A 25,687-nucleotide genomic window follows, 5' to 3' on the forward strand; every position below is an offset into this window, starting at 1 on the left:
GTACTGGCATTAGATTGAACATATTCTCTTTCTGCTTTTTCTCCACTGGACAACTGATGGATAGACTGATAGACTGCATGTGTGTGTGTGTGTGTGTGTGTGTGTGTGTGTGTGTGTGTGTGAGATCTGTGTGGCAATGCATGTATATGTATGCCCAGAAGTCAAAGGACAACCTTGAGTGCCACTCCTGAGGCACCATCTAATTTGTTTAAGACATGGTCTCTATATTAATTAGGGTTCTCTAGAGGAACACAGCCAATGGGATGAGTATATGCTGAAAGAGAACTTGCTAGATTGGCTTACATGATCGTCGGGGTAGTCCAACAGCACAAGCTTGCACTGAAGAGGCCAAGAATGTGCTAATTGTTCGGCTGTTGCCCAAGGCCTGGAGGCTTCCTAAAAGGACCACTGATGTTCATGTTAGAAGCCTGAAGAAGTTGATTCTAACACCAGCAAAGCAATGAGCAACGGCAGTAAGAGGATAGGTGAACTCGCCAGCAAAATGGTGGGCTAAACAAGACAAAGCTGTTCTTCTCTGGCCCTTTATCTTGACCACTACTAGAAGGTGCCATCCACATTTAGGGTGGGTCTCTCCACATCAATTAAGGCTATCAAGACAATCTCTTCCAGACACACCCATAGGCCACCCTGAAGTAGACAGTCCCTGAGAGGACTCTCCCTATGTGATTCTAGGTTGTATCAAGTTGACAAATAGCTAACCATTGCAGTCGCTCATCAGTTAGGTTAGACTAATGGACCACCAAACTTCTAGGCTCTACCCGTCTCCCTTCCATACCATCATCCATAGAACTTCAGGCTCATGCCATGTGTGCCCAGCTTTTTACATGGGTTCTGAGAACCCAGACTCAAGTTCTCATGCTTACAAGACAAAGGTTCTACTGGCTGAGAAATGTCCCTGGCCCCTTCACTGACCCTTCTAATTGAGGGTTAATATATATAAAGCCATAGGTCTGTTCATTGTAAACATATGGAGTTTTAACCTTTCAAGACCTTTATAGCCTCTACCTATGTCAAGGGTGAGAATATTTCTAACACTCTGGAATGTTCCTTTATATCCCTTCCCAGTCACTACCCACTCCTGCACCCCATCAATGCCTCCTTTCTCACGGTAATCCAGAAATTATCTTTTCATCTTCAAACTAAGTATAAGGAATGAAAGTGTAGGTTCCTGTGTATTTAGGTTCTTATAATCAACATAATGACTATAAAGATTCATCTGTTGGAATTGGAGAGATATCTCAGTGGTTAAGAGGGCAGCAGAGTTCAGTTCCCATTACTCATATCACAAACTTTAATATCCAGTTTCAGGAGATCTAATATCTTCTTCTGACCTCTCTGGGCACCTGCACATACATGCACAAAACTATAGCACATACACTTATAGAACATACACACATACAAGAGAATATCTAGAAAGCGAATCCTTAAAAAATGATATCTTTCATTTGTTGCTTACATCATAAGTAATTTATTTTTAAGAGTTTCACTGAGGTATAATTGACCTATAATGAATTTATCATAAAATGTACAATTTGATGTTGTCTCATTTATATTCACTCATGATACCACCACCACAATCAAGATATGTAAACATCTATCATTCTAGAAACCTCTTTGCCCCTTAGTCACCTTTTCTTCCTCTGCCACTTCTATCCTCACAAACACGAAATATCCCGTCCTTGTGCTATGGATCATTTTTATATTTTTTTCTAAGAAGCATCTGTGCAAGTCTTTGGTCCATTTATGAGTCTGGCTGTTTGTTGTTGGGCTATCAGAGTTCTGTGTATGAGCCCAGTGGTGGTGGTGCAAACCGTTAGTGTTAGTCCTGGGGAGGCAGAGGCAGGCGGATCTCCATGAGTTCAAGGCCAGCCTGGTCTACAAAGGAAGTTTCAGGACAGTCAGTCTCAAAAATGAAAAGAAACAAAACACAAACAACCAAAGTCAAAACAACAAGAGTTCTCTGTTCATTCTTAATATCAATTTCCTGATTGTATAAATATTTTCCCAGTTTTCTGATTGTCTTTAGACGTTGATGCTACTGCCTTTGAGGCAGAGTTTTTTTTTATTCTTAAGAAGAGATATGTTTTACTTTATGTGTTTTTTGCCTGCACGTAAGTGTATTCATGTGGGTACACGGCCCATAAGGAGACCAGAAGAAGCCATCAGATCCCTGCAACTGGAGTTATGGACAGTTGCGAGCCATGATGTGGGTGCTGACGAACCTGGATCCTCTACCAGAGCAGCCAACACTCTTAACCACTGAGTCATGTCTCCAGTCACAACATTTTCTATTTTCACTAAGTCCAATTGTCTAATTTTCTTTTGCCATTGTACCTGTGGAATCACATCTAGGAAATCACTCCGAATTCCACTGTTTTAAAGATTTTTGTCCTATGCTTTCTTCTAAGTTTTCTGTAGTTTTAAGTCATATATTTAGGCGCTTGATAGATGTTGAGTTATTATTGTATACGGTGTGAGGCAGCATCAACTCTGCTTTTCTGCATAGGAATATACAGTTTTCCCAGCATCAGTTGCCAAACAGATTGTCCTTTCCTCATTAAATGGTCTTGGCTTCCTTGTAAGAGTCATAGGTACCAAATGCTCAAGCTTCATTTCTGTCTTTTCTGTTCTGTTCCACTGTTGCTCCAATTGCCCCTGTACTAGTCCTGTCCTAGATTGATCAATGTCACTTTGCAATACATTTTTATATAATAATTTTAAAAAAGCATGGGACCTCTTGCTTTGTTCTTATTACAAGACAGCCTTGGCTATCTGTTCTCTTGAAATTCCATATAAATTTTGGGGTGACCTTTTTATTTCTACAAAACATTGTATTTATCATAGCTACATTATTCACAGCCAATTTGGAGATAGCTCTAGGTAGTGCTGACATTATAAGCATAGCAATTCTTCCAGTTCATGAACATGGTTAAGCTTTTACCTTTATCTACATCCTTTTCAATTCCAGCAACACTGATGTGGGATTCCCCTTTGTACGCTGTGACTATGTTTTATTACCACTGGTTAAATATGTTTTATTACCACTGTTTCCAAGTAGAGGTGTAGGAGGAAAGAAGGTGGAGTCAGGGAGACGCCACATTGCAGCCAAAGGAGAGGAATGTCAGAACGTTAGCGGTAAGTCACAGCCTCACAGCGATACACAGATTTAATAAGTGGGTTAATTTAAGACATAAGAGCTAGGTAGGAATACAACTAAGCCATTGGCCAAACAGTGTTGTAATTAATGTAGTTTTTGTGTGATTATTTGGGTCTGCGCAGCTAGTCAATGCAGACACAATCTCCGCTTACACACTTTGCAGTACTGCTGCTCAGGATTTCACCTCCTTGGTCCATTTCCTGTTTGGATTGAACACTTTTACTGGGTAGATACCTAACTGATCTTTGCGTTGTTGACTTGGTATCTTGTTGTTTTGCTAAGTGCACTTATGAATTCAGAAGTTATTTTCCTCAACCTCTTCCTGTCTGAATGTCTTTTCTTTCTCTTCCTTACCCAAGGTTTCTCCTTAGAACTTTCAGTTCTATGTTGAATAGAAGTGACAAAAATGGGGACCCATGCCTGTGCTAGCTCTTGCATGAGAACTGTTCTCTATTTTGCCATTGAGTGCTATAGACTTCCAACTATATGACTTTTATTATGTTAAGGGGAATAACTTCCATTCCTCATTTATTAAGCTCGAGTTAATTTATATACTATTATATAAAAAATGGATTGAAGCCCATATTTTGGCATGTGGCTATCCAATGATTACATCATCATATTAAATTGGATATATAAAGCTATAGATCAAAAAATCAGTTTTTCATATATATGTGGATCAATTTTTATACTCCGCTCTGTCCCATTATCTGACTATCTCTATGCCAATAACATACTATCCTTATAATGATTACCCTACCTAATAAGATAAATATTAAATGGCATAAATCTTACAATTAAAAGACACACTAGTTTACTTATCTAAAGTCCTCTGCATTTCCCTGGGGAATTTGAAACCATCCTATCGATTACAGCAAAAACATCTGCTGAAAATTGTCTTAGAATGATGTCAGAGCTGCAGGTCAGTTTGGGAAGAATGCCTGTCTCAATCTGAGCTTCTGCAGCCACAAACATTGCGTGTTTTTCTTTTGATCCAAGTATTTTTAGGGTTCTGTTTTACTTCCTTTTGGGTTGTAAGCTATTCTATACTGTGCTGTAATAAGTTTAGGGTATATAGTCCTATGATTAACTTAATAAATTTAATCTATCCAATTTAACATTCAAGGAATATAATACCTTTTGGCATATGGTATGATAAGAACCACAGTGTCAAATGTACCCTTTTCTGGGATTTATTTTATTGTCATCTTGTATTTAGGCATATGTTATAAACCCTGTAACAGAATTATTCTCATTTAAACCTAATCTTTGAAAGACACTCAAAAAGAAAAAAAGTCCTCACATATAGTCTCATGTTACATAGAGGTATTTCAGTCAAAGGCAGAATATATGATAGTGGCCCTATAACACTCTCTTGCTTGATGACACCATGGCCAACCTAACTTTTATAGGTACAATCTATGATGTCAGCATAAAGATGAAATAACCTAACACATTTCTCAGACCATATCCACCTCCATAAATGATGTCCAACAGTATTTATCAATGTCCTTATCAATGGCCTACTTCTTCATTTGTGTGGAGCCATACTTTCATTCTGTCTACAGAACTTCCTTTAGCGATAGCAAGACGAATCAGGGTAAGACTTGTCATGCAAACCTAAGGACCTCAGTTCAAATCCTGAAACCATGTAAAGGAAAAAAGAAGACAATCAGCTCTACAAAGTTGTTCTCTGAGTCCCCCCCCCATGTACATTATGCAAAGTGTGTCCACAGGCACACATTATATGTACATACGATAAAAAAAATTTGAAAAACAATTTCCTTTAACAACACTGTTTTTGAGACAGAGTCTTAATACTTAACCCAAGCTGAATTTGAATCCAACCATTCAGTCTCCCTAATGCTGAGGTTACAGACTTGTACCAGCACATCCAATCTCTGCTAATAATTCTGATAGGGAAGTGAGGTGCATTGTTCATACACTTTAAAATGTACTTGTTTCATTTTTATTTTGCTTGGTATAAAACCCTACATTCACAGCTTTATTCTTTTAATACTTTAAAGATGTCGCTATGCCAGTGTGATGACAAGAGACGGGACTCTATTCTCATCCTGAATGTTTTTCCCAGAGACTTTAAATTTTCTTCTTTACCACTATCCTGGGGCAGAGTGATAAAGACTGGCACCATTTTCTTCACATTGCTAGTGCTTAAAATCCAATGATGCTGTTTGTTGATGGTTTCTATTCATTTGGAAATCTTCCTAATTCTTCAAGCATGTCTCCTGCCCCCTCACCTCCTCTCCTGCTGGCACCCTGACTGCACACTTGCCCTGCCTGGAATTACTGATGCTCTGTCCATCCGTTTTTTTCCCTATGTTTCATCTTGTAGAAATTTCTCTTATCATGTCTTCAAGTTTACGCAAGTTTCCCTCTGCAATATTGAAGCTGTGCTTAATCCTCTCCACTAATTGTCATTGTTGTCTAATTGCTGTTATCATCTCAAAACGTTTGACTTAGGTATTTTCTATTACATATCTCCCAGGCCTCTGTGGAGATTGCTGAACATAGAGAACACAACCTTGGCGGCTTCCGATCTTTCTTTTCAATCTCTAAAGTCCGAGTTCACCGCATTGGCTACAGATGACTGACCACCCTCCCGCCGTGGAGAATGGCACAGACATGTTTCTGATTCTGTGCACACTTGTAGTCGCTCAATTAAATGCTAGCCAGCTTGGGCTTTACCCTGATTAGTGCTGAGCATTCTCAGATTCCTATAGTCTTTTATTCCAGTGCCTAGGACTAAACCAGAGCTTTCCACATGCCAGGCAAACAGTCTGCCAATGGACTAGTCTGCAGCTCAATACACTCTTCTACTTTTGAGCTTTATCCTAGGATATAGTTGAGTTTTAATAAACAATTGGATCCTTTGTGGACACAGTCTGGAATGACTTAAGCCCAATACTGAGGCAAGAGTTTTCTAGGTCTTCTAAAGTACCTTTTAAATTGAGTTTTCAAAGTCTAGTCACTGGGAGCAGCTTATATGCCTAGTTCTAGGCAAATACTAAGCACTATTTTCTTCCATGATTTCCAGCCATTCTTTCCTAAGCCTCAGACGTCTTCCTCACAGGTAAGTGCTGGCCAGTGTGAGCTCCAATTTTCAGGTTCTGCAGTGACACATGGAAGTTCTGACAGCTCCTATCCTTGGAACACTTACACCTCCAGTGTTTTTATTTTAGCAACCGTGGTAGTGACACCTCAAGATTTTAAAAAATATTCATCCAGGGATAACCATTTCTCACTAAATAGCTTTGTGCATACTTACTGACCATTTGGGTGTTCTCTCATATGTGCTTTATAGTCAATACTTAACCCATTTTTAAAATTTTAGTGTGTGTGTATATGTGTGTGCGCATACGCGTTCACGCATGCATGTGCACACATAACAACACACATGTGGGGATCAGACGACAAAACCTGGCTCTCCTTCAATGGTGAAATCCAGATGTCCTTTCTCCCCACCACTGTGAGAGCCGGGGAGCACACTGAGGATATTGGGCTTGCGAAGCAATTGCTTTTACCTGCTGAGCCACCTACCTTCCCTGTTCTGTCCATTTTTAAACTGACTTGCTTCAACTCTTATCAATGATCAATAGGGCTTCTTTGTACATTCCAAATACAAATCTTCCAGAAAACACACCATGATTGACCATCTTCACCTCGATTATATTTTGGCTGTTTACAGTATGTTTTGATTTTCCTAAGTCTTCAACTTCAATACGGTATAATCTTTTTCTACTTTATGTGTCTGTTTCTTCATTTGCTTCTAGGGTTCTTGTGTCCAAGCAGATGCTCTGCTACGGAGCTATATCCCCAGATGGGCAGATAGGCCACGTGAAAGTGCTCGTCTGCCTCAAATCCTAAGATGCTCTCCTGCATTTGCTCCTAGGAGCATTCATTTTCTAAAGCATCAATAATATGAGACGACTTTTAAAATTGAAAACTTTTTGCTCTTCCACAGGCTTTCTGCTCAGCCTCTAACCAGGGGACATGGTTAAAGGGGCATTTAAATGCCATGGCGGCACATCCTATTAATTCAGTGGTGGCTATGGCCTATCAGAAGGTCCCCTGCTTGCATCAAGACCTGCTTATCAGTTAGCAAAGCAAATATTTTACTTCCCCCACTCCACTCCATAGTGTCTCTGCTGTTTGTTTGAAAGTTTCTGTAAACACCAGGCTACAGTGTGGCCCCTTGGCCAGCAGCCCTAGCAGTGAGTTTTACTTCCTCCTTCCAAAAGTCATCATCACTTACTACGTTTTCTACAGCAAACAAGAAATGTGAATTTTAAAAATACACGTAAGAAACAAGAGCAATTAAAATTAATTACATTTCCATATCTGGAAGCTGAGATATACAGTACTTCGGGCTGGGAGATGGCTCAGTCTGTAAAGTGCTTGTCACACAAGCAAGAGGACCCGAGTACGCACCCAGCACCTGTGTCAAACGCTGGGCATGGTGGCACATGTTTGTAACCTGCTGATGGGGAGTTAGAGACAGTAGGATCCTGGGGCCAGTGGTCAGACAACTTAGCCAGAACAGCAACAGGCAGACAAAGTCTCAAAGATGAAGATGAGAAGAAGGATGGGGATGAGGGTGAGGATGGTGTGGAGGAGGATGGGGATGAGGGCGAGGATGAGGATGATGTAGATGAGGATTATGTAGATGAGGAAGGTGTGGATGAGGATGGGGATGAGGATGGGGATGAGGATGGGGATGAGGGTGAGGACGAGGATGATGTAGATGAGGATGATGAGGGTGATGGGGATGAGGAGTAACACACAAGTAAGCGCACAGGAATACTTGTCCCCCATGCACACACAAATCAATATATTTAACATAAAATGGCATTATTTCACAGTTTTCCTGGACAGAGAGTTTGCCTTGGGCCCTGCTTTAAAAATTAAAGAAAAAAAAAACACCTACCACCTTCTGCCAAGTATCAGCAATTAATTCCGAGACTAGAGGGTGAGCGGGGAGAGTGGTCCTCTGTGGGGTTGCTAATCCTGCCAGAAGAGGAGGCCTTCTGGACAGAAACATCTGGAAAGAGCTACTTACACTCTGCACCAGGTCCCCCCAGCCTTTATTATTACATAGGACAGTTCTAAAGAGATGTAGCCACTCACCCAAGCACGCGGAGACGTGCATAGTTTACTTGACAGCATTTACAAATTATGTCTCTTGGTTGGAATAACTTACGTCGTGGAAACACTTCCATATGCAAAAGTTGGACACAGCACAGTAAGAAGGAAGAAAAGAGAGCCTTCGAGTAGCCGGCTTCCATATACACACTCCACTATAACACGTGCAAATTAATAATGCTGTCCCTACAGAACTGACCGTAGATGGGTTTCTAATCCTTTCTGCTATTCTCTGCAAACAATCAAGAGTAGCAATTTTATCACAAAGCAATAGGTCAGCTAGAAGTCAGTTATGAATGTATTTATGTAATGAAAGCAACTGGATAGCAATTATAAATCTTATTTTAATCAAAAACTATGTGATTCCCAATTCCCTTCTGTTCTTTTAAGTCCCAGTAAGAAACTATTTCCACCTTCAGATTCCAAAATACATGTGTGTATGTGCACACATATGTGTTTTCCTGTGTATTCACGTGCACATGTATGTCCCATGTATGCCATGTGTGCAGGTAAGAGGAAAACCTCAGGCATTGTTCTCAGTCACCATCTACCACTTTTTCTTTTTTGAAACTGATCTGGAACTCACCAAGTGGGCAATGATGGCTGGTCAATGAGCCTCAGGCATCCCCCCACCTCCATCTCCCAAAGGTGGGATCACAAAGGTGTGCCATCACTTTTGGATTTTTAAATGACTTCTAGGGATTGAACTCAGGCACCCCACTGAATGGACTATATCCTGAGCCCTAGTTCCTTTTTTTACATCCTGAGTTTGGAGCAGAGGTTAGCAAACTTTGGCCCACCAGCCAAATCCGGCTTACCACCTACTTTTGTAAATAAGGCTTTACTGGCACACAGCCATGAGTATTCATATAAACAGTGCCTCTGGCTGCCTCCGAACCAGCCAGAGATAAATGATTGTGACAGAAAGTGTGGTCCAGAAAAACTTAAAGTATTCTCCACAACTCTTTATGAACAGTGTTGCAGGCCCTGTTAATGAGCATGTCCTTAGTCTTGGTTCCTTATAGACAGTGCTGCAGGCTCAGTTAACCAGCATTCCCTTAGTCTTGTCTCTTTACAGGGTTTCAGACCCTGTTAATAAGCATTTCCTTAGTCTGCCTCTTGCAGGCCTCTGTGGATGGATGCTACTACTGCCAGCCCTGCTTTTCCTGCCAGATTTTTGGGGATCCCCAGGATGACAGCCACAGTTGCACAAGGCCCTAAAAAAACAATGAAAAGCAACCTACCACCCAAGAAAGCCCGAGTGCCTTCTTTTCTTGGCCTCATGGCAAGAAGACACATGTGTTTATTATGAGCAACAACTGTTCTGAGATGTCTTTCCCCTGAGTGAAGAAATCTACAAATGGCAGGAGGCGGGTTTAAACCTAGCCTTCAATTGCAAAGCTTTTAATAATATTTTGACAATGAGGTACTACATACCAAGATATGATACTGTTTTGCTTAGTGTTCTAAAATCAGCATTCTAAAGCACCTCATAAACCTTTCTGTTTCCATTATCAGTAAAAAGAAAACCTTTGAGAAAGATGAGGGGGTGGGCAAGATGGCTCAGCAGGTAAAGGTTTTCTCTACAAGGCTGATAAACCTGAGTTCAATCCCCATGACCAACACAGTGGAAGGAGAAAGCTGACTCTCATAAATTGCCCTTTGATCTCCACATGTGCCCCTTGGCATGTGTAACACACACATGCACACACACACATGCAAACATGCACTCGCATGCACACATGCACTCACGTGCACACATACACACACAAAATGAATTTGTTTTTTGTTTTACATCCCAACCAAAGTTTCTTCTCCCTCCTCTCCTCCCAGTTCCTCCCCTATCACCTTCCCTCTTCCCCTACCCTCCCCCTATCCACTCTTTCTCCTCTGTTTCTCTTCAGATACAGGGCAGGCTGGCCTCCCATGGATATCTGTCAGTTACAGTGAGACTAGGCATCTCTCTTCTATTAAACCTGGATGAGGCAATCTGGTAGGAGGGAAGGGTCCCAAAAGCAGGCAACTGAGTCAGAGGCAGCGCCTGCTCTCACAGTTAGGAGTCTCAAAAGAATACCAAGCTACACAGTTGTAGCATACAAAGAGGGCTGAGGTCAGTCCCATGCAGGCTTCCTGGCTATCTGTTTGGTATCTGTGAGCTCCTATGAGTCCAGGATAGTGGGTTCTGAGGGTTTTCTTGTGGTGCCTTTGATGCCTCTGGCTCCTACAATCCTTCTTCCCCTTCCCCAAGCTCTGACTAATGTTTGGCTGTGGGTCTCAGCATCTGCCTCCATCAGTTGCTGGGTGAAGACTCTCTGATGTCAGTTTGACTCAGTTTGACTCACATTAAATGAAATTTAATAAAATAATATTTTAAAAAGAAAAATGAAGATAACATCTATTTGGGAACATTTTACCCTGAGGCTCAATATATCATTCAGGTTATCTTGAAAGACAAAGAGAGACAGCAAAAAAAAAAAAAAAAAATTGGGTTATTTATAAAATAATTTAACTGTGATTGCATATTTGGGCATCAATAAGAACAAAAAGAACTCCATTAGGGCAAGTCAACTATTAGTCCCAATAATACCAAGTATTAATAACTGAGAGCACAATAATACTTTTTTTACATTCTTCTGCTTATTAAAATTATGACTGGGGATGGGACAACAGAGTGAGAGGCTATAAATTTCCAAATCAATCTGGCAATATGATGTTTGGACCTTGGTCAGGTCCCAGTCATTCCATCCGTTCGTCATTCAACAAGTACCACATTGAGCACCTAACTAAGCCAGGCTCTACTCCAGAGTTACAGCCGTGTGTGAGAACCACATTCACAGGGCTGTCTTGCCAGCGGGGAACAAGATGCTATAGAGACTTCTATCTGGTTCAGAAAAACAGAACGTAATTCCCAGATCAGAAAGAAATTAAATAGATCAGAGGAGAACAGCAAACACTGCTCGGGGGCGAATGAACCCTTTGCACGTGTTCCTCTCAGTCCATTTCTGCTTCGGAACTTCTCGTGAAAACCCTCTCTTAGCCAAGGACCGAACCCACTCAAGTCCACTTCAATACTCTCCTCTCGAGACCCAGGGAGCAGAACTGGACTTGAGTTACTTTGGCCAAGCGTCACGTGTCTACTTCTCAGGAAACACTGACAGAGCCCCTGCTCCGTGGCCAGGCGGCACCACGCCAGCTAATGTCCCAGGGCAAAGTTCTACATGAGGTAGGTGGAACTTGAGGGAAATGAGTTCTTCACGTACTGTGGGCCTAGAAAGCTAGCCTCTGGGGACTGAACCATGGCTCTTGTCAATTCTCTAGATCAGTGGTTCTCAACCTTCCTAATGCTTTAACCCTTTAATACAGTTCATTAAGTTGTGATGACCCCCAACCGTAAAATTATTTTGTTGCTACTTCATAACAGTAATTTTGCTACTGTTATAAATCATAACGTAGGTATCTGATATGCAGGATATTTGACATTCAATGCCTGTGAAAGGGTTGTTCAACCTCCAAGTGGAGAACCGTTGGCCTAGACTAATTCAAAGGGAAGCATCAACTGGAGTCACCGTGGGAGGTCAAAAGGCCATGTTCTTCCTTCCCAGAGCCCTCACTGGCAGTAGAGGCTGGACCCCTCCATCAGTGACTACAGCTCCGTATCTCAGAGAGAGGGGTTCCTCTCACATCACTTCTGCTTTTCCAGTCTTCCTCTGCCTATGGCCTTGCAGGTGTGCTTACACAGGGACCAGCTCTGTCAAACCCTCCCCTCTCCTGAGCGGGGCCTCTGCCCACAAGCCTTTGCAGGGCTTTCCCACTGGTCTCTAGTGACACAGGCTGCAAAGTCAGCCCTGCTCAGAGACTGACTCGGCGCACCGGCTTCTTATCTGACTTACGGAAAAAATGACAAGGCTGCGAATATTCCAGAAATGGGGCTTCTACTCGGAATCAGCTGGGACTAACCCCCAGCTAAAACAAGGATAACGGAAGTGGCCACGGTGACCACGCCCCCTCTGGCAGAGAAGCGCAATGGCTCTGAGTGGCCAAGACTTACCTTTCTGTGTTCAGTAGAGGACTGTGGGCAAACAAGCTGAGAACCGAGCAGCAGGATGGTGGCCAGCGCACTAGGAAAGAAAAAGAGCAACAGGCAGGTCTGTGAGTATGGTCCTGGCAGAACCTAGAGGAAGTTGGCAGCACCAGCTCATTCCTGGAAGGGAGAGGTCGTTCCACCCCAGGTCCTGAGACAGACACAGAGAAGACACAAAGGGAAGAGGAAGCAGTCCCACGCTGGGGAAGGCCATGACATGGGGCAGAAGTGGGGTGAAATCCCAGGCCTACTAGCCTCCGGCAGGACTTGTAGCTCCAAGACAGCTTCTGGGAGCCTCAGTCTCCCTTCTGTAAAGTGGGAATAACAATGAAAGTATGCTCAAAGGTGTGGAGGCAGCTGAGTAGGATGGCCACCACCCTCACACAGAACACAGCATATGCCAGCATGTGCTGGTTAGCAAAGTAACAAGATCAGCATGAAGGGGGGTTTCTAGCTGGCCCAGGAGCTCCCTCTCCCCATAGCTCAGGCTTGCTTTAGAGCCCTTATTCTGCCCACTTGTAGCAGAATAAGGTATCATAGGAGGTTAGCTACCTTAAGCATCACTGTCACCAACCCTGATTAGAACTTGTATCGAGTAAAAGAAAGATACAGATTTTTGTCTGTCTGTCTGTCTGTCTGTTTGTTTGTTTTGGCCTGGCCCAGAGGCAATAAAAGGCAGCATGAAGCCCTGACTGCAGCTACATCTAGGCATGGATAGGCATGGATAGGCATGGATAGGCATGGATAGGCATGGATAGGCATGGATCGTAATGCTGCCATTTCCACCTGGATGATCCTAGGCAAGCTAATATCTCTAAATGAGAAATATTCTTGTCTTCTGTGAGGATCATGGAACACTATGGTGGCTTGAAAGAAAATGGCCTCCAAAGAGAGTGGCATCATTAGGAGTTGTGGCCTTGTTGGAGTAGGTGTGGTCTTGTTTCAGGAAGTGTGTCACTGTGGAGGCAGGCTTTGAGGTCTCATATATGCTCAAGCCATGCCTAGTGAGGCAGTTCACTTCCTGTTGCCTGCAACTCTCAGCTACCTAGCCAGCACCATGTCTGTCTTGCACATCGCCATGTTGATAATGGACTAAACCTCTAAAACTGTAAGCCACCCCAATGAAATGTTTTTCCTTTATAAAAGTTGCCATGGTCATAGTATCTCTTCACAGTAACAGAAACCCTAGCTAAGACAAACATGATAGAGGGGAAAAAATATGTGGATGGCAAGTCAGAGGAAAAACAAGAGGTTCCAGGACTGAAGCAATGGCTAAGCCAGTAGAGCGCTTGTCATCAAGCATGGGAGCTAATTTCACCCCCTGGATATACACTTTAACAAAAAGCCAGGTGGGTGAGCACTTGTAATCCTAGTGTTGGGGAGGTGGGGAAAGGAGGAGCCCTGGGACTCCCTGGCCAGCCAACCTAATGTGGACACTCAGTGAGTTCCAAAGCCAGTGTGCAACCTTGTCTACAAAATAGTGGTACAGTACCTGAGGAATAACACCTAAGACTGTGCACAAGTGTACACACACACACACACACACACACACACACAAGAATTTAAGTTCCCAGAGTCCTGGTTTCTAATCAACAATGCCATTATTCTGAACATTCCTGAATCACTGCATCTTTTGAGTATGTTTTAGTGCTTAAACCTGAAGGCAGTTCAATTATGCAGCAATTCCCCACCTTTTTGAGGCCTCCATCACTGTGGGGTACAAAACACTGTCCCATCCCCTCCTCCAAAAAACCCCTCTGTGGGGTTAGGGATAAGAACATAGTGGCATCTGGAAGTCAAGGGTACAGAGATAGAGAAAGGCTCCACCCCTCCTCTAAGATCCAATATGCCACCAGGCCATCAGTACTAAATGAGCATTTAATATTAAAGGCAAAAGTATGAAGAGTTGATTTATCGCTTGCCGAGCCTCTGGCTGGACCACTGCAACCCAGCAGGATTTCCCACAGCAGCCACATGCTCTAGCTTCACTCTCCATTGCACAAACAAATCTGCACCAGTGGTTCTCAACCTAAGGGTGCCCACCCTTTGGAGTCGAACAACTCTTTCATAATGGTCACCTAAGACCATCTGAAAACACAGATATTTACATTACAATTCATAACAGTAGTAAAATTACAGTTATGAAGTAGCAATGAAAATAATTTTATGGTTGGGGATCGCCACAGCATGAGGAACTATGTTAAAGGGTCAGTGTTTAGGAGGGTTAAGAACCACTGATCTACACTGTTTGGCACCCACAAGGCTTATATTAAATAAAGAATAGGCCCCAATGGTGATGTTACAATTCCTCAATTAATATTTACTAAAACATTATTAGCAACAATGAAAAACAAGTACTCATCTATCAAAACACCTTCCTTTCAACTTTTGATTCTGTGTGTTTCACTTTTTAAGAGATTTTTTTTAGGACATCTTTTTCTAGATAGCCCTGGCTAGTCTGGCACTCACTGCGTCATCCAGATTGGCTTTGAACTCTCAGGAATCCTTCCACCTTGGCTTAGTCCCATCAGGTAATCCTGGGTAAAGTAACATCTCTAAGCCACAAATATTCTCATCTGTGAGGATCATGAAGCACAATGGGTGCAAACATTTCCCATACTGGTAGTATGGGACGATGGCTTAAGTATCTGGAGCTTGGGAGAGTGCCTGACTGGGAAAACATCCGAGGTGTAAGCAACAAAACCTGAGTTGGTCTCCAAGAGGCACGCTGGCATGATGTCCTGCTGTATATGTGCTGCTTTTATTGGTTGATGAATAAAGTTGTTTCGGCCAATGACTTAGCAGAGTAAAGCCAGGTGGGAAATCTGAACAGAGATGTAGAGAAAGAGTAGGAGGAATCAAAGAGATGCCATGTAGCCATCAAAGGAGAAGGACATCAGAACATTACAGGCAAGCCACAGCCTCGTGACAATACATAGGTTTATAGAAATGGGTTAATTTAAGATGTAAGAGCTAGCTAAAAATATGCCTAGATCATTGGCAAACAGTGTTGTCATTAATAGTTTCTGTGCAATTATTTGGGTCTGAGGGCCAGGAAATGAAAGTACAGTCTCTGTCTACAGTAGCACAGAGAGTGGAGGTGAGGTATATGTATGTGTGGGGAGGTATATGTCTGCGTGTGGAGGTGCATGTATGTGTACACAGTATGGATATGTGTAGAGACCAGAGGACACCTCTGGTATTCTGCAGATGCCATCCTTCTTTAATTCTTTTCTTTTCTTTTTTTGAAAGTGTTTCTCACTGGCCTGGAACTCACTGAGTAGGCTAGGCTGGCCGACTGCTAAGTCCCAGGAGCCTGTCTGCCCCTGCCTCCCTAGCGCTCTGGCATTCCAAAGAGAGCTAGCATACCTGGCCCTTTTAGTATGGGTTCTAGGGATTGAACTCAGGTCTGGTGCTTGTGTGGTAAGCACTTTGTTCATTGTGCGGTCTCTCCAGACCTGGTGGTACTTTCTATGGGAAGAGAGACGTGGGTGTCACAGGAGTCATTTGGGGGAGAAGAAATAGTCCTGGCTGGAGGATGGAGTGGCTCTCTGCAAAGTCTCATGGGAGACAAAAAGCTTTAAGCAGAGACCTGAGCAGCTGAGGGAAGAGGTGTAATTCACAGGCAACTTGCAGTAAGTTCTTCTGAGACAGGGAACTGCATGGCCCTCTCCTGAGACAGGGAACCAGATGGCTCTCTCCTGAGACAGGGAACTGCATGGCTCTCTCCTGAGACAGGGAACTGCATGGCCCTCTCCTGAGACAGGGAACTGCATGGCTCTCTCCTGAGACAGGGAACTGCATGGCTCTCTCCTGAGACAGGGAACTGCATGGCCCTCTCCTGAGACAGGGAACTGCATGGCCCTCTCCTGAGACAGGGAACTGCATGGCCCTCTCCTGAGACAGGGAACTGCATGGCCCTCTCCTGAGACAGGGAACTGCATGGCCCTCTCCTGAGACAGGGAACTGCATGGCCCTCTCCTGAGACAGGGAACTGCATGGCCCTCTCCTGAGACAGGGAACTGCATGGCCCTCTCCTGAGACAGGGAACTGCATGGCCCTCTCCTGAGACAGGGAACTGCATGGCCCTCTCCTGAGACAGGGAACTGCATGGCCCTCGCCTGAGACAGGGAACTGCATGGCCCTCGCCTGAGACAGGGAACTGCATGGCCCTCGCCTGCTCTGTGCCCTGAATGTGCCAGTGGAGTCAGGGCTTACGCAGAACTTGCAGTGTTGACACTGCAAGTGTGTGCACGTTGTGGAGCCAAGGCTCTGAGGGACTGAGGTATGACACATTTATGGAGCTTCTGTTTGTAATGAAATCACACCAATCTGGTCATTTTTCTTTAAAAGAGTAAGCCTTGCCAGGCTATGATAGTAATTGGCCTGGAAAGGCCGTGCTATCCCCATTTTACAGATTTGGCAATTGAGGCATAGAAGAGAAGTGGTGTAGGAGGTTCTTCTGGATTTGTGTTGCTTTTATTGGTTAAATAAATAAAAAAAAACTGCCTTGGCCTTTTGATAGGGCAGAACTTAGATAGGCAGGGAAAAGAGAACTTAGATAGGCTGGGAAAAAGGAGGCAGGCAGAGAGAGCCGCCATGGAGTTGCCAGAGTCAGACATGCTGAATCTTTCCCAGTGAGCCATGACACTGTGGTGACACACAGTTTAATAGAAATGGGTTAAATCAAAATGTGAGAGTTAGCCAATAAGAGGCTAGAGATAATGGGCTAGGCAGTGTTTAAATGAATACAGCTTCTGTGTGGTTATTTCAGGTATAAGCTAGCCACGTGACAGGGATGACAAGCAGCCCACTGGCCCGGGTGTAAGCCAGTCTGGGACTGGACGCAGCCCACTCCTCCATACTACAGAGTGGCACCCAACGTGGTCAACTAATTCCATGTAAAACATGAGAGGGCTTGAAAAGGAATTCTAGACACACACACACAGAGAGTTTAACATAGCTTTTTGCTGTTTGCTGGCGGTTTGCTGAAGAGAGCTTTTCTTGATTCAGCTGTAGGAGGGGAGGGAAAGCCACGCCATTTTAAAATGCGGCTTCCTGGACTGTGCCACCAATGCGAACTCTGGCTATAAAGCATTTCAGTGACATTTGTGGGACCTGGGTGTTTCTGTGCCCACTAGGGTTGGGAGGAAAGTGGCTGAGACCATGCCTGTGACTCAGTGCTCCCTGCCTGGGCAGGCGGCGGGATCAGGTTTACTAGGTGTACACAAACAGGAGAGTATGGCAGACTTCTGACGCCATACAGAGAGATGTTTCCAGGCTGCGCAGTGCTCTGTCTGACAGATTTGGCTATAACTCAGATAAAAAGCTCTCAGAGTTAAAGTGCTGAGTGTGGCTCCTATCTGGAGGCCCCAGAACTAGCAGAAATGGTACGCCCACCATTTTGAAATTGGAGAGAGGTGGAGCCAACATCCAGAGCAGCCACAACCAAGCTGCTCAGCATTTGAAAAGCTCTTCAAGTCAGTAGAGGATTACAGACAATGCAATAGGACAGAGTCAGACATAAAAGACCTCTAAATGGGTCATAGTTTTAGATAAAGTCATAGACTTGGGAGAAAAAAAAGAGTATAAGAAGTCATAAAATAAAGTTAATGCTTTTTAAAAAAGAGTACCTCCCCACACATACATAAACCTCCACACACATATGTGCACCTCCACACACATATATATATATACCTCCACACACATATATATACCTCCACACACATATGTACACCTCTATACACATACATGCACCTCTACACACAGACATATAACTCCACACATATGTACACCTCCACACACTATGTACACCTCCATACATATAGGTACACTTCCACACACAAAAGTACACCTCCACATACATACATGTACTTCTATACCCATACATGTACTTCTACATGCATGCACCTTGACACACACACACATGCACCTCTACATACAATCATAACCTCCACACATATAACATCTCTACACTCATGCATGCACCTCCACACACGTACATGTACCTCCATACACATGCCCACACCATACATACAAACACATGCACAGACTAGCATGAAAACGGAGGGGGTGTTGATTTTGTCTCTGTCTTATCCCTGTCCCGAGCAGAGTACTGAGGACACAGAAAGTGCTTGATACATTTAATTAACGAACAACATGCTGAGTTCAGGAACAATGCGCTGTATTAATGAACAGTGCATGGAACTAATGAACAGCGCCTTGAGCTGGTAAATGATGCTGCGCCATCCAGATGACCTCTGAAATTTCAGACAGATGGGACTCACGGGAATGAACAGATTTTATAATGTCCAAAATAACTTCTGGAGCTTCTAAATGTTCTTTTAGAAAAGATTTATTAAAAGAAGATTGGTTTTATTTTTAATTTCTATGTGACGCCCACCTCCAAAAAGTAATCTTACCCGATTATTCAAGAGAAATGTTTGCTGAAAAGCTATTTAGAGGTTCCAGTGTCTCTTCTCTTTGCTAGCTGGGCCCTGGTGAAGCTCAAACACACAAGAATCCTCAACAAAGCCATTCTGGGATAAAACCTTAGTTATTAAATAGGCTCTGCTCTGAATGGAATAAAATAAATTCCCCCCAGAGGGGAAATTATTCTTTGGGCTGCAATAACAACAGTCGGAGCAATATATAACCCCAGGGGCCAGAGGAAGCTCTGCCAAAGGCTGAAGGTTTCCTAGCCCTGCTCAGAGGAGGCTGTCTTGGGCTCCCCAACCTTGCTCACACATACCTCACTAATTAATAGTCTGTCTCTGTGCCCATGCCTCTTCCAAACACAGGACAGCCCAGCACAAGCCCCTGCTCCTCCTGACCCGGTTCCAGATGAGTGCCAAGGATCAGGAGAGCGTGCATGTGTCTGGACGAAGCCCCTGTGCTATTCCACCCGGATAGTTTGCCTTGGCAAAGGGCGCTCAGCTTGCAACGTTTTGACAGATTGAAGGCTACCAGGGCCTTTGGCAAACAAATCACAAGTCCCCTTCAGTGTGGAAGGTGGGGAGCCACACACCTAAGGTTTTCTGATCCACCTTGCAGTCAAAACTACCCAACATTTCACAGGAACCAAAATAAGAGCTACGCTATTTATCCGCCGCTAGTGTAGATTTCAAGCATACTACGAGAAAATAACGCTCAGTGAAATGGTACAAGATTTACATCACGGAACCAGGGTTCTGGGCTTCCGTATTTGCCTTGGCCTACCCTGTTCGCCACACCCAACCATCCAATTCCAGCACAGGCCGTGTCTCACCGCTGCCCAGTTCACATCCCCTCAATGGACTCAACACCATTTGAGAGTCTTAAATATCAAAACAAGGAAAATGGGTGGGGATCCCCCTCCACATCTTTTCTCCTTTTGTTAATACAACCCAAGAGATACATAGGGAACGGCCTAGAACCGAATCAGCCGGTACCAATATCTCAGCACCGAAATGCAAACCCCAGCTGGGGCAGCCACACACTCTCTCAGCCCCAGTTCTGCACTGCCAGACCCTAGAGCCTCCTGGGTATAACAGCGTTCTCTCTACAGACTAACCACTTGCCATTTTTAATGCATCCATTTTCTCCCTGATAGAGAAAGACAAGAGAAATGATCTGGATGAGAAGGAGGTGGGAGAGGAGGAGGAAAGATGGCAGCAGAGGCAGGCAATCATCTAAATTTCAATTTCTTAAAAGTGTAATCTATGTATGCCCCCCTATTCCTTATTCAGAGTGTTCTCCGCTTAAATTTTTTTTTTTTTTTTTTTAGCTTTCCAGCATCCCCAGGGTGAGTGTCCTTCAAAGCCCTGGCCTTTGGTGCACACAGAGTCTTGGGGGCATTGTGGACTTCTGGCAAGAGAGCGAGGCCCAGATATGTCACTGGCTCCTTCCTTGTCTCAGCTGAGAGATTGTTCACCGTACAATAGTGTCCTCTTAACTTGGCTCCCATCAGGTTCCCCCTGGCCTGGGAAACCTGAATCCAATCACATCAAATCCAACAGGCTTTGGGGAAAGGCCTGCCTGGTCTGTGTGAACTGAAACATTTCCATTTTACAGTGCAGACTTAGCCACCTTTCTAACTGCACATTGCTTTTATTGCCTATTTCCAGGTCTGCCGTGCTTGCAGCCATTCATGCTTCCTGGGAATGTAAGGTGCTCGATCACGCCACAGCTTTTTAAGATCCAGAGCCCTCTGGTGAACTCCCCCTCTCTCTCTCCAACTTTTGATATACCTCTGCAGCCAGCAGAATCACCAGTACAAAACAATGAAGGGGAGTAAAGAACAGAGGGCAGAATGGAAGAGAAGGGAAAAAGGAAGTGGGAACGAGGAAATACAAAAGAAAAGGTAAATGAGGGGTGAGGGGTGTGGTCCTGTGGTAGCATATGAATTAGCATGCTGCTTGAGCCCAGGGTTCATCCCCAGCACCATATGAACTAGGCATGACATGGTATTTTAGCTCTGTATTCCCATCACTCAGGCAATGGAGGCAGGAGGATTCTGAGTACCAGGTCATCCTCAGCTACATGGTAAGTCTGAGGTCAGTCTGGGCTATATGACACTGTGTTCAAATAAGAAAACAAGAGAAGACAGGGGAGGTGGGAGTAGGAGGAGGCAGAAGGTGAACAAGGAAGATGAAATCGAGGAAAAGGAAGAAGAGAAAGAGAAGGAGGGAGAGGAGAAGGAAAAATAAATCAGAATGAGGCTGTGATACAACACTCCTCACCAGTTTGGGTTTTGTTTTGTTTTCTGGTTTTGTTTTTATATTTTGTTTCTTTGTCATTGGTTTTGTTGGGCTTTGGGTTTTTTTGGAGACAGGGTTTCTCTGTGGAACAGCCCTGGCTATCCTGGAACCAATTCTGTAGACCAAGATGGCCTTGAATTCCAAGATCTGCCTCCCAATCTGCCTCTGCCGCCAGAGTGCTGGGATGAAAGGAGTGCACCACCACCAATAGGCTCAGCTTTTGTTTTTGTTTTTTTAATGCACCCGATAATTCCCCATGGGAAAGACGGTAAAGTTAGTAAAAGGAAGGTAAGCTAATAGAGTCCTACAAATTAGAGCAATTGGTTCTAACTCCTGAGGGGGACAGCAAAGCAGTTACCTGGGGGGGGGCAAGGAACGGCTAGCTGGCAACCCAGTGATCACACCTTGACACCATTCAACTCCATCTCAGTACAGAATGTTCTAGCAAATCCCACAATCAAGCACTGAGTGATGAGGACAGGGTCCAGGTACAGGGCTGTGCCAGGCATAAGGCAAAATCAATCCCGTCTGGATGCTTGCCGTCATTTTATAGGTAGGCTTTGCCAGGGCAGCCCTCCAGAGATGCATTTTTATTTCCTCTGGCCTCTGTGCCTGCCGTCAGATGGCTCCCACCAGAAATCCACATATGAGCGTCCAGTAGGTTCTTCCTGGACTTACGTCTGGCCTTTTCCCATTAGCGTGGTAGTACTCACAAGCCCCCGTTCCCAAGCCTGTTTGCATTGGTAGCTAGCACTGCTCTGGATTACACAGAATACCCTAGAGGTCCACGGAGCTGTGAATCAGAACACAGCAGCAGGGGTGTTTGATGGTTGTCTCTAGAAAGTGAGCTGAAGGCTGTGGAAAGACTCAGGATAAGGCCAGCAGCCAAGGCAGAGGGAATCGCTGGCAAATGAGGTGTGGATGAGATAAATGCAGATGATTAGGGCAGAAGAAAAAACCCTTAAAACCTAGACTAACTCTGTCCTCAGAGTGCTTTGCAAACCTTGAAATTCTCACCCGGCTTTAAGGTGGAAACCTCAGATAACGCCTACGGGTGTGGTTTGCACAAAAAAGACAGCCAGGGCTTCATGCGCAAAGAAATGCTCTTGGCCCCACATGAAAACAGTCTCTGTGAGGACTTACATGTGTTTTAAGTTTACACTGCAGAAGGTGTGTCCCTCTACGGTTTCCATGCTTTCGCCTACGTTTGTGATTAAGACACTGATCATCCTGGTCAGGAATAGAAGTTCGTCCTAATTTCTTTCATATAAAAGATAATTATTGCTTTGTGTTCGGTATTTCATCTTACAAGCCCTAGCCAGATGGGTTATCCCTTGCACCGCTGGTCTGCCCCTCATTCGATACTCTGATGTATTTACTGAGTGTCACCTGAGTAGCGGCTTAGGTGACAGCTGGCACAAATCCCAGTCTGACTTTTTGTTTGTTTGCTTTGCTTGATTTAAGGGTTTGTTGTTGTTGTTGTTTTTAAGATAGGGTCTCCTGCAGCTTCTTTTGTTCTTTTAAAAAGAATATGATGATGGGATGTCCCGGGCGGCTCGCGGAGTCCGGCAAGGATGGCCGTGAGTCCCTGCAACGCCATGCAGCCAGGGGAGTCAGGCGGGCGGTTTCGGTGGATAAAAGGCTCACAAGACATAGTAAATAAACATAAGGGTAAACATTTATTACTTAAAAAAAATAAAAAAACAGAGAGACAGAGATAGACAAATATAAAGACATAAAGACACAGAGACAGAGAAAAACGTATGCACACGACAGGAGACAACCACACAAGAGAGAGAGAAAGATGGTGAAGGGGAGGTCAGAAGTGGCTGGGTGGGCGTGGTTAGTTCTTAAAGTGACAGCAGAAGACTAACAGGTTCAACTTCCCATCCTCCTGCCTCAGCCTCCCGAGTGCTATAATTGCAGGTAGTGCCTGGTTGGCCTGCCTCTGAAATAGCAGGAAACTGAAAAACTTGACTCAGTGGCCTTTTCTTCCTTTCCCTCTACTTCCTCTTTGTTGTTGGAGGCCGCTTGGCTCCTGGCTGCTCAGCCCCGAATAATCACACAGAAACTATATTATTTAAATCACTGCTTGGCCCATTAGCTCTAGCTTCTTATTGGCTAGCACTTACATATTAATTTAACCCATCTCCATTAATCTGTGTATCACCATGAGGTCGTGGCCTACCAGCAAAGTTTAGGCATGTCTGTCTCCAGCAGTGGCCCCATGGCTTCTCCCTGACTCTGCCTTCTCTCTCCCAGCATTCAGTTTAGTTCCCACCCCCAGCTAAGTTCTGCCTTGCTATAGGTCCAAAGCAGTTTCTTTATTAATCAATGGTACAGAGAGGAAATCCCACATCACCCCTTTCTCGTTTTCTCTACTTCCCTCCTCTTCTTCCTCCTCATTTCCTGATCTTCCCCCCCCAAAACTGGAGAGTGATTGACCCCTGACCTTTCCAATTATCACATATTTCTTCACCCCAGGGGAGACTGGATTGTTCACTACTGATTGCACCTCAAACATCCAGCCCCATCTTGGACGCTCTCACACACAGGCAAACAATCTCTGAGCCCACATCCCCTCACATCTGTCCTCAGGGCCCTTTTCAGAGTCCCCAAGAGGCCCCAAGAGCAGTCACCCCTCTCGCTCTCATTTCCTCAATCCCTTTGGGTTGTATTTCTAAGTGGAATGGCTGACAGGCTTAAAGTAATAATACTTTACTGGAGTGTATATCAAGGAAAGGAGAAGCTGATGTTTTCAAAGACTAAAACCAGACACTTGACCTAAGGCCATGGACTGTAAAACCCTTAAAATGATCCAGACCTCTCCTCCATAAGACCTATAAAATTCACCATCTCACTGTAATGGCCCTAATTACATCTGCATTTCTTCAAAAACTACCGTTCAAAATAAAAACGGCCAAATCCATTCTATTTCCTGCCAATGTAACCACCTCCTTGGCATTTAGTAGTTTTGCTTCCGCCTGTGTTTTCATTGGAAACGTGAGGTTTGTCAGCTCTGCTAAGCACCGGAGATGCGGAGAGCACCTGCCGCTCCGGCACTCACGGGCTGCTGGCTGGTAGGGTCAGCTTGCTATGCCATCATCATGGAGGGCTAAGCTTTACAGTGAGAAAGTGGGGGAGGTGGAGCCAGGGTTCAGTCAGCCAGGCGCTTGTTGTGTAAGCCTGAAGACCTGAGTTCAAATTCCCAGCACCCACATAAAAACCCAGGAGCGGAGGACACGGCAGCAAGCATCTGCAATCCTGGTACTGGGAAGGCGGAGAGTGGAGGCTCCCTCTGGCCCGGCCAGTCAGTCTAGTGCAATCAGCCAGATCCAGCTTCAGTGAGACACCCTGTCTCTACGAGGAAGGTGGAGGCCTAGAAGACTAGAAGACGCCTGGGTCGGACCTTTGACCTTCACATTCCTTCGCCATACACACAGACACAGTTGAGTGCATAGGTACACACAAACATGTACACACAACACACACAAATGCATACATACACAGGGCAAGTGATTTGAAGTCTAAGAGATACAAGCCCTTCTGTGTGTGTCAGTTAGCACATTTTCCTTCTGACTTGAAATAAATACAGACAAGTTTGCCTTGATCTAGCTCCCTTCAGCCTTTTGATCCAAAGGGATTTTGCTCCTCCATAGCTTTCCCGTGCATCCGGAGCTTACCCAGGACTTAACAACCAGCTACCCAGCTCATTCAGGGTTAGAACTTTAATGCATCTCCTGCTACTGGCTTTGACTAGGAGTCTCTTCATTACCAGAGTTGGGAGCAGAGCAGGGGTCTGTGCTAATCCCTGGGCTTCGCTGTCTCTTTCAATGTGGATGAAGCTGACTTTCTGTTGTTCTGTGGCTTGGCAAAGACTGAGGAAGGATTTTTAAACTAAATCTCTGTGTGTCGGTATTGTGAATCCCCTTGAATGTTTTTTCCTCTCAGAGATTTTTCTGGGCAGCGCATGTCTAACTGCAACCTGCTTTCCCTCTGCATAGAGAGATCCCTTGACTCTTCGCACCCATCTCCACGAAGCTGGTTGCTTTGATAAGCACAGAAACTGCCTGAATGAAGCACGTGTGCCTGCTCCTCTTCTACTTTGTCAGAGACTTCTCGCTCTTATCGGAACACTCTCTTCCTCCAGAATATTTTGAAAAGCATTTCAATTAAAGGTGTTATATAGCTCTGGGTTTGCTTTGCTTGTAAAATATAAAATATATTGAAATGGGCCTGAAGAAAAACGTGTACATAAAAGTTGGGATGGTGAGATGGCTCCTCAATAAAACACGCGACACTAGAGGAATGATGTGTGGGATCACTCATGTACACACACATACACACACCATTTTTTAAAAGACATACAGTGAGTGATGCGTGTCTGGCTCTGAGGCAGGGCTTTGCCGGAAAACTCCAATTTCTGCTCCTGCAGAGCCACCGGCCCAGCCCCATAACTCACATTTTCCTCCTCCAACCCTGACAGCAGAACCCATGAAGAAGCATCCACCAACCAGACCTGCCAAGAGT

General features: G+C 44.4%; 1 protein-coding gene and 1 long non-coding RNA gene across 3 annotated transcripts in view; one reads left to right on the forward strand and one right to left on the reverse strand.

The window, feature by feature from the left end:
• Positions 1 to 25,687, reverse strand: part of Thsd4 (thrombospondin type 1 domain containing 4) — a 567,279-nt gene that overhangs the window by 514,072 nt on the left and 27,520 nt on the right. For both annotated transcript variants that reach the window (XM_087905294.1, XM_087905295.1), the window contains exon 3: positions 12,387 to 12,456. In XM_087905294.1, coding sequence (XP_087761420.1) covers positions 12,387 to 12,456 — 70 coding nt within the window. The remainder of the gene's footprint in view (positions 1 to 12,386; positions 12,457 to 25,687) is intronic.
• Positions 3,116 to 25,349, forward strand: LOC146894558 (uncharacterized). The gene is made up of 3 exons (XR_015001743.2): positions 3,116 to 3,156; positions 20,525 to 20,760; positions 25,162 to 25,349. It is a non-coding gene; the product is annotated as an uncharacterized LOC146894558 (long non-coding RNA).

This window comes from Myodes glareolus, chromosome 4 (assembly GCF_982192425.1).
Source record: "Myodes glareolus chromosome 4, mMyoGla1.1, whole genome shotgun sequence".
Classification (NCBI taxonomy): Eukaryota; Metazoa; Chordata; class Mammalia; order Rodentia; family Cricetidae; genus Myodes; species Myodes glareolus.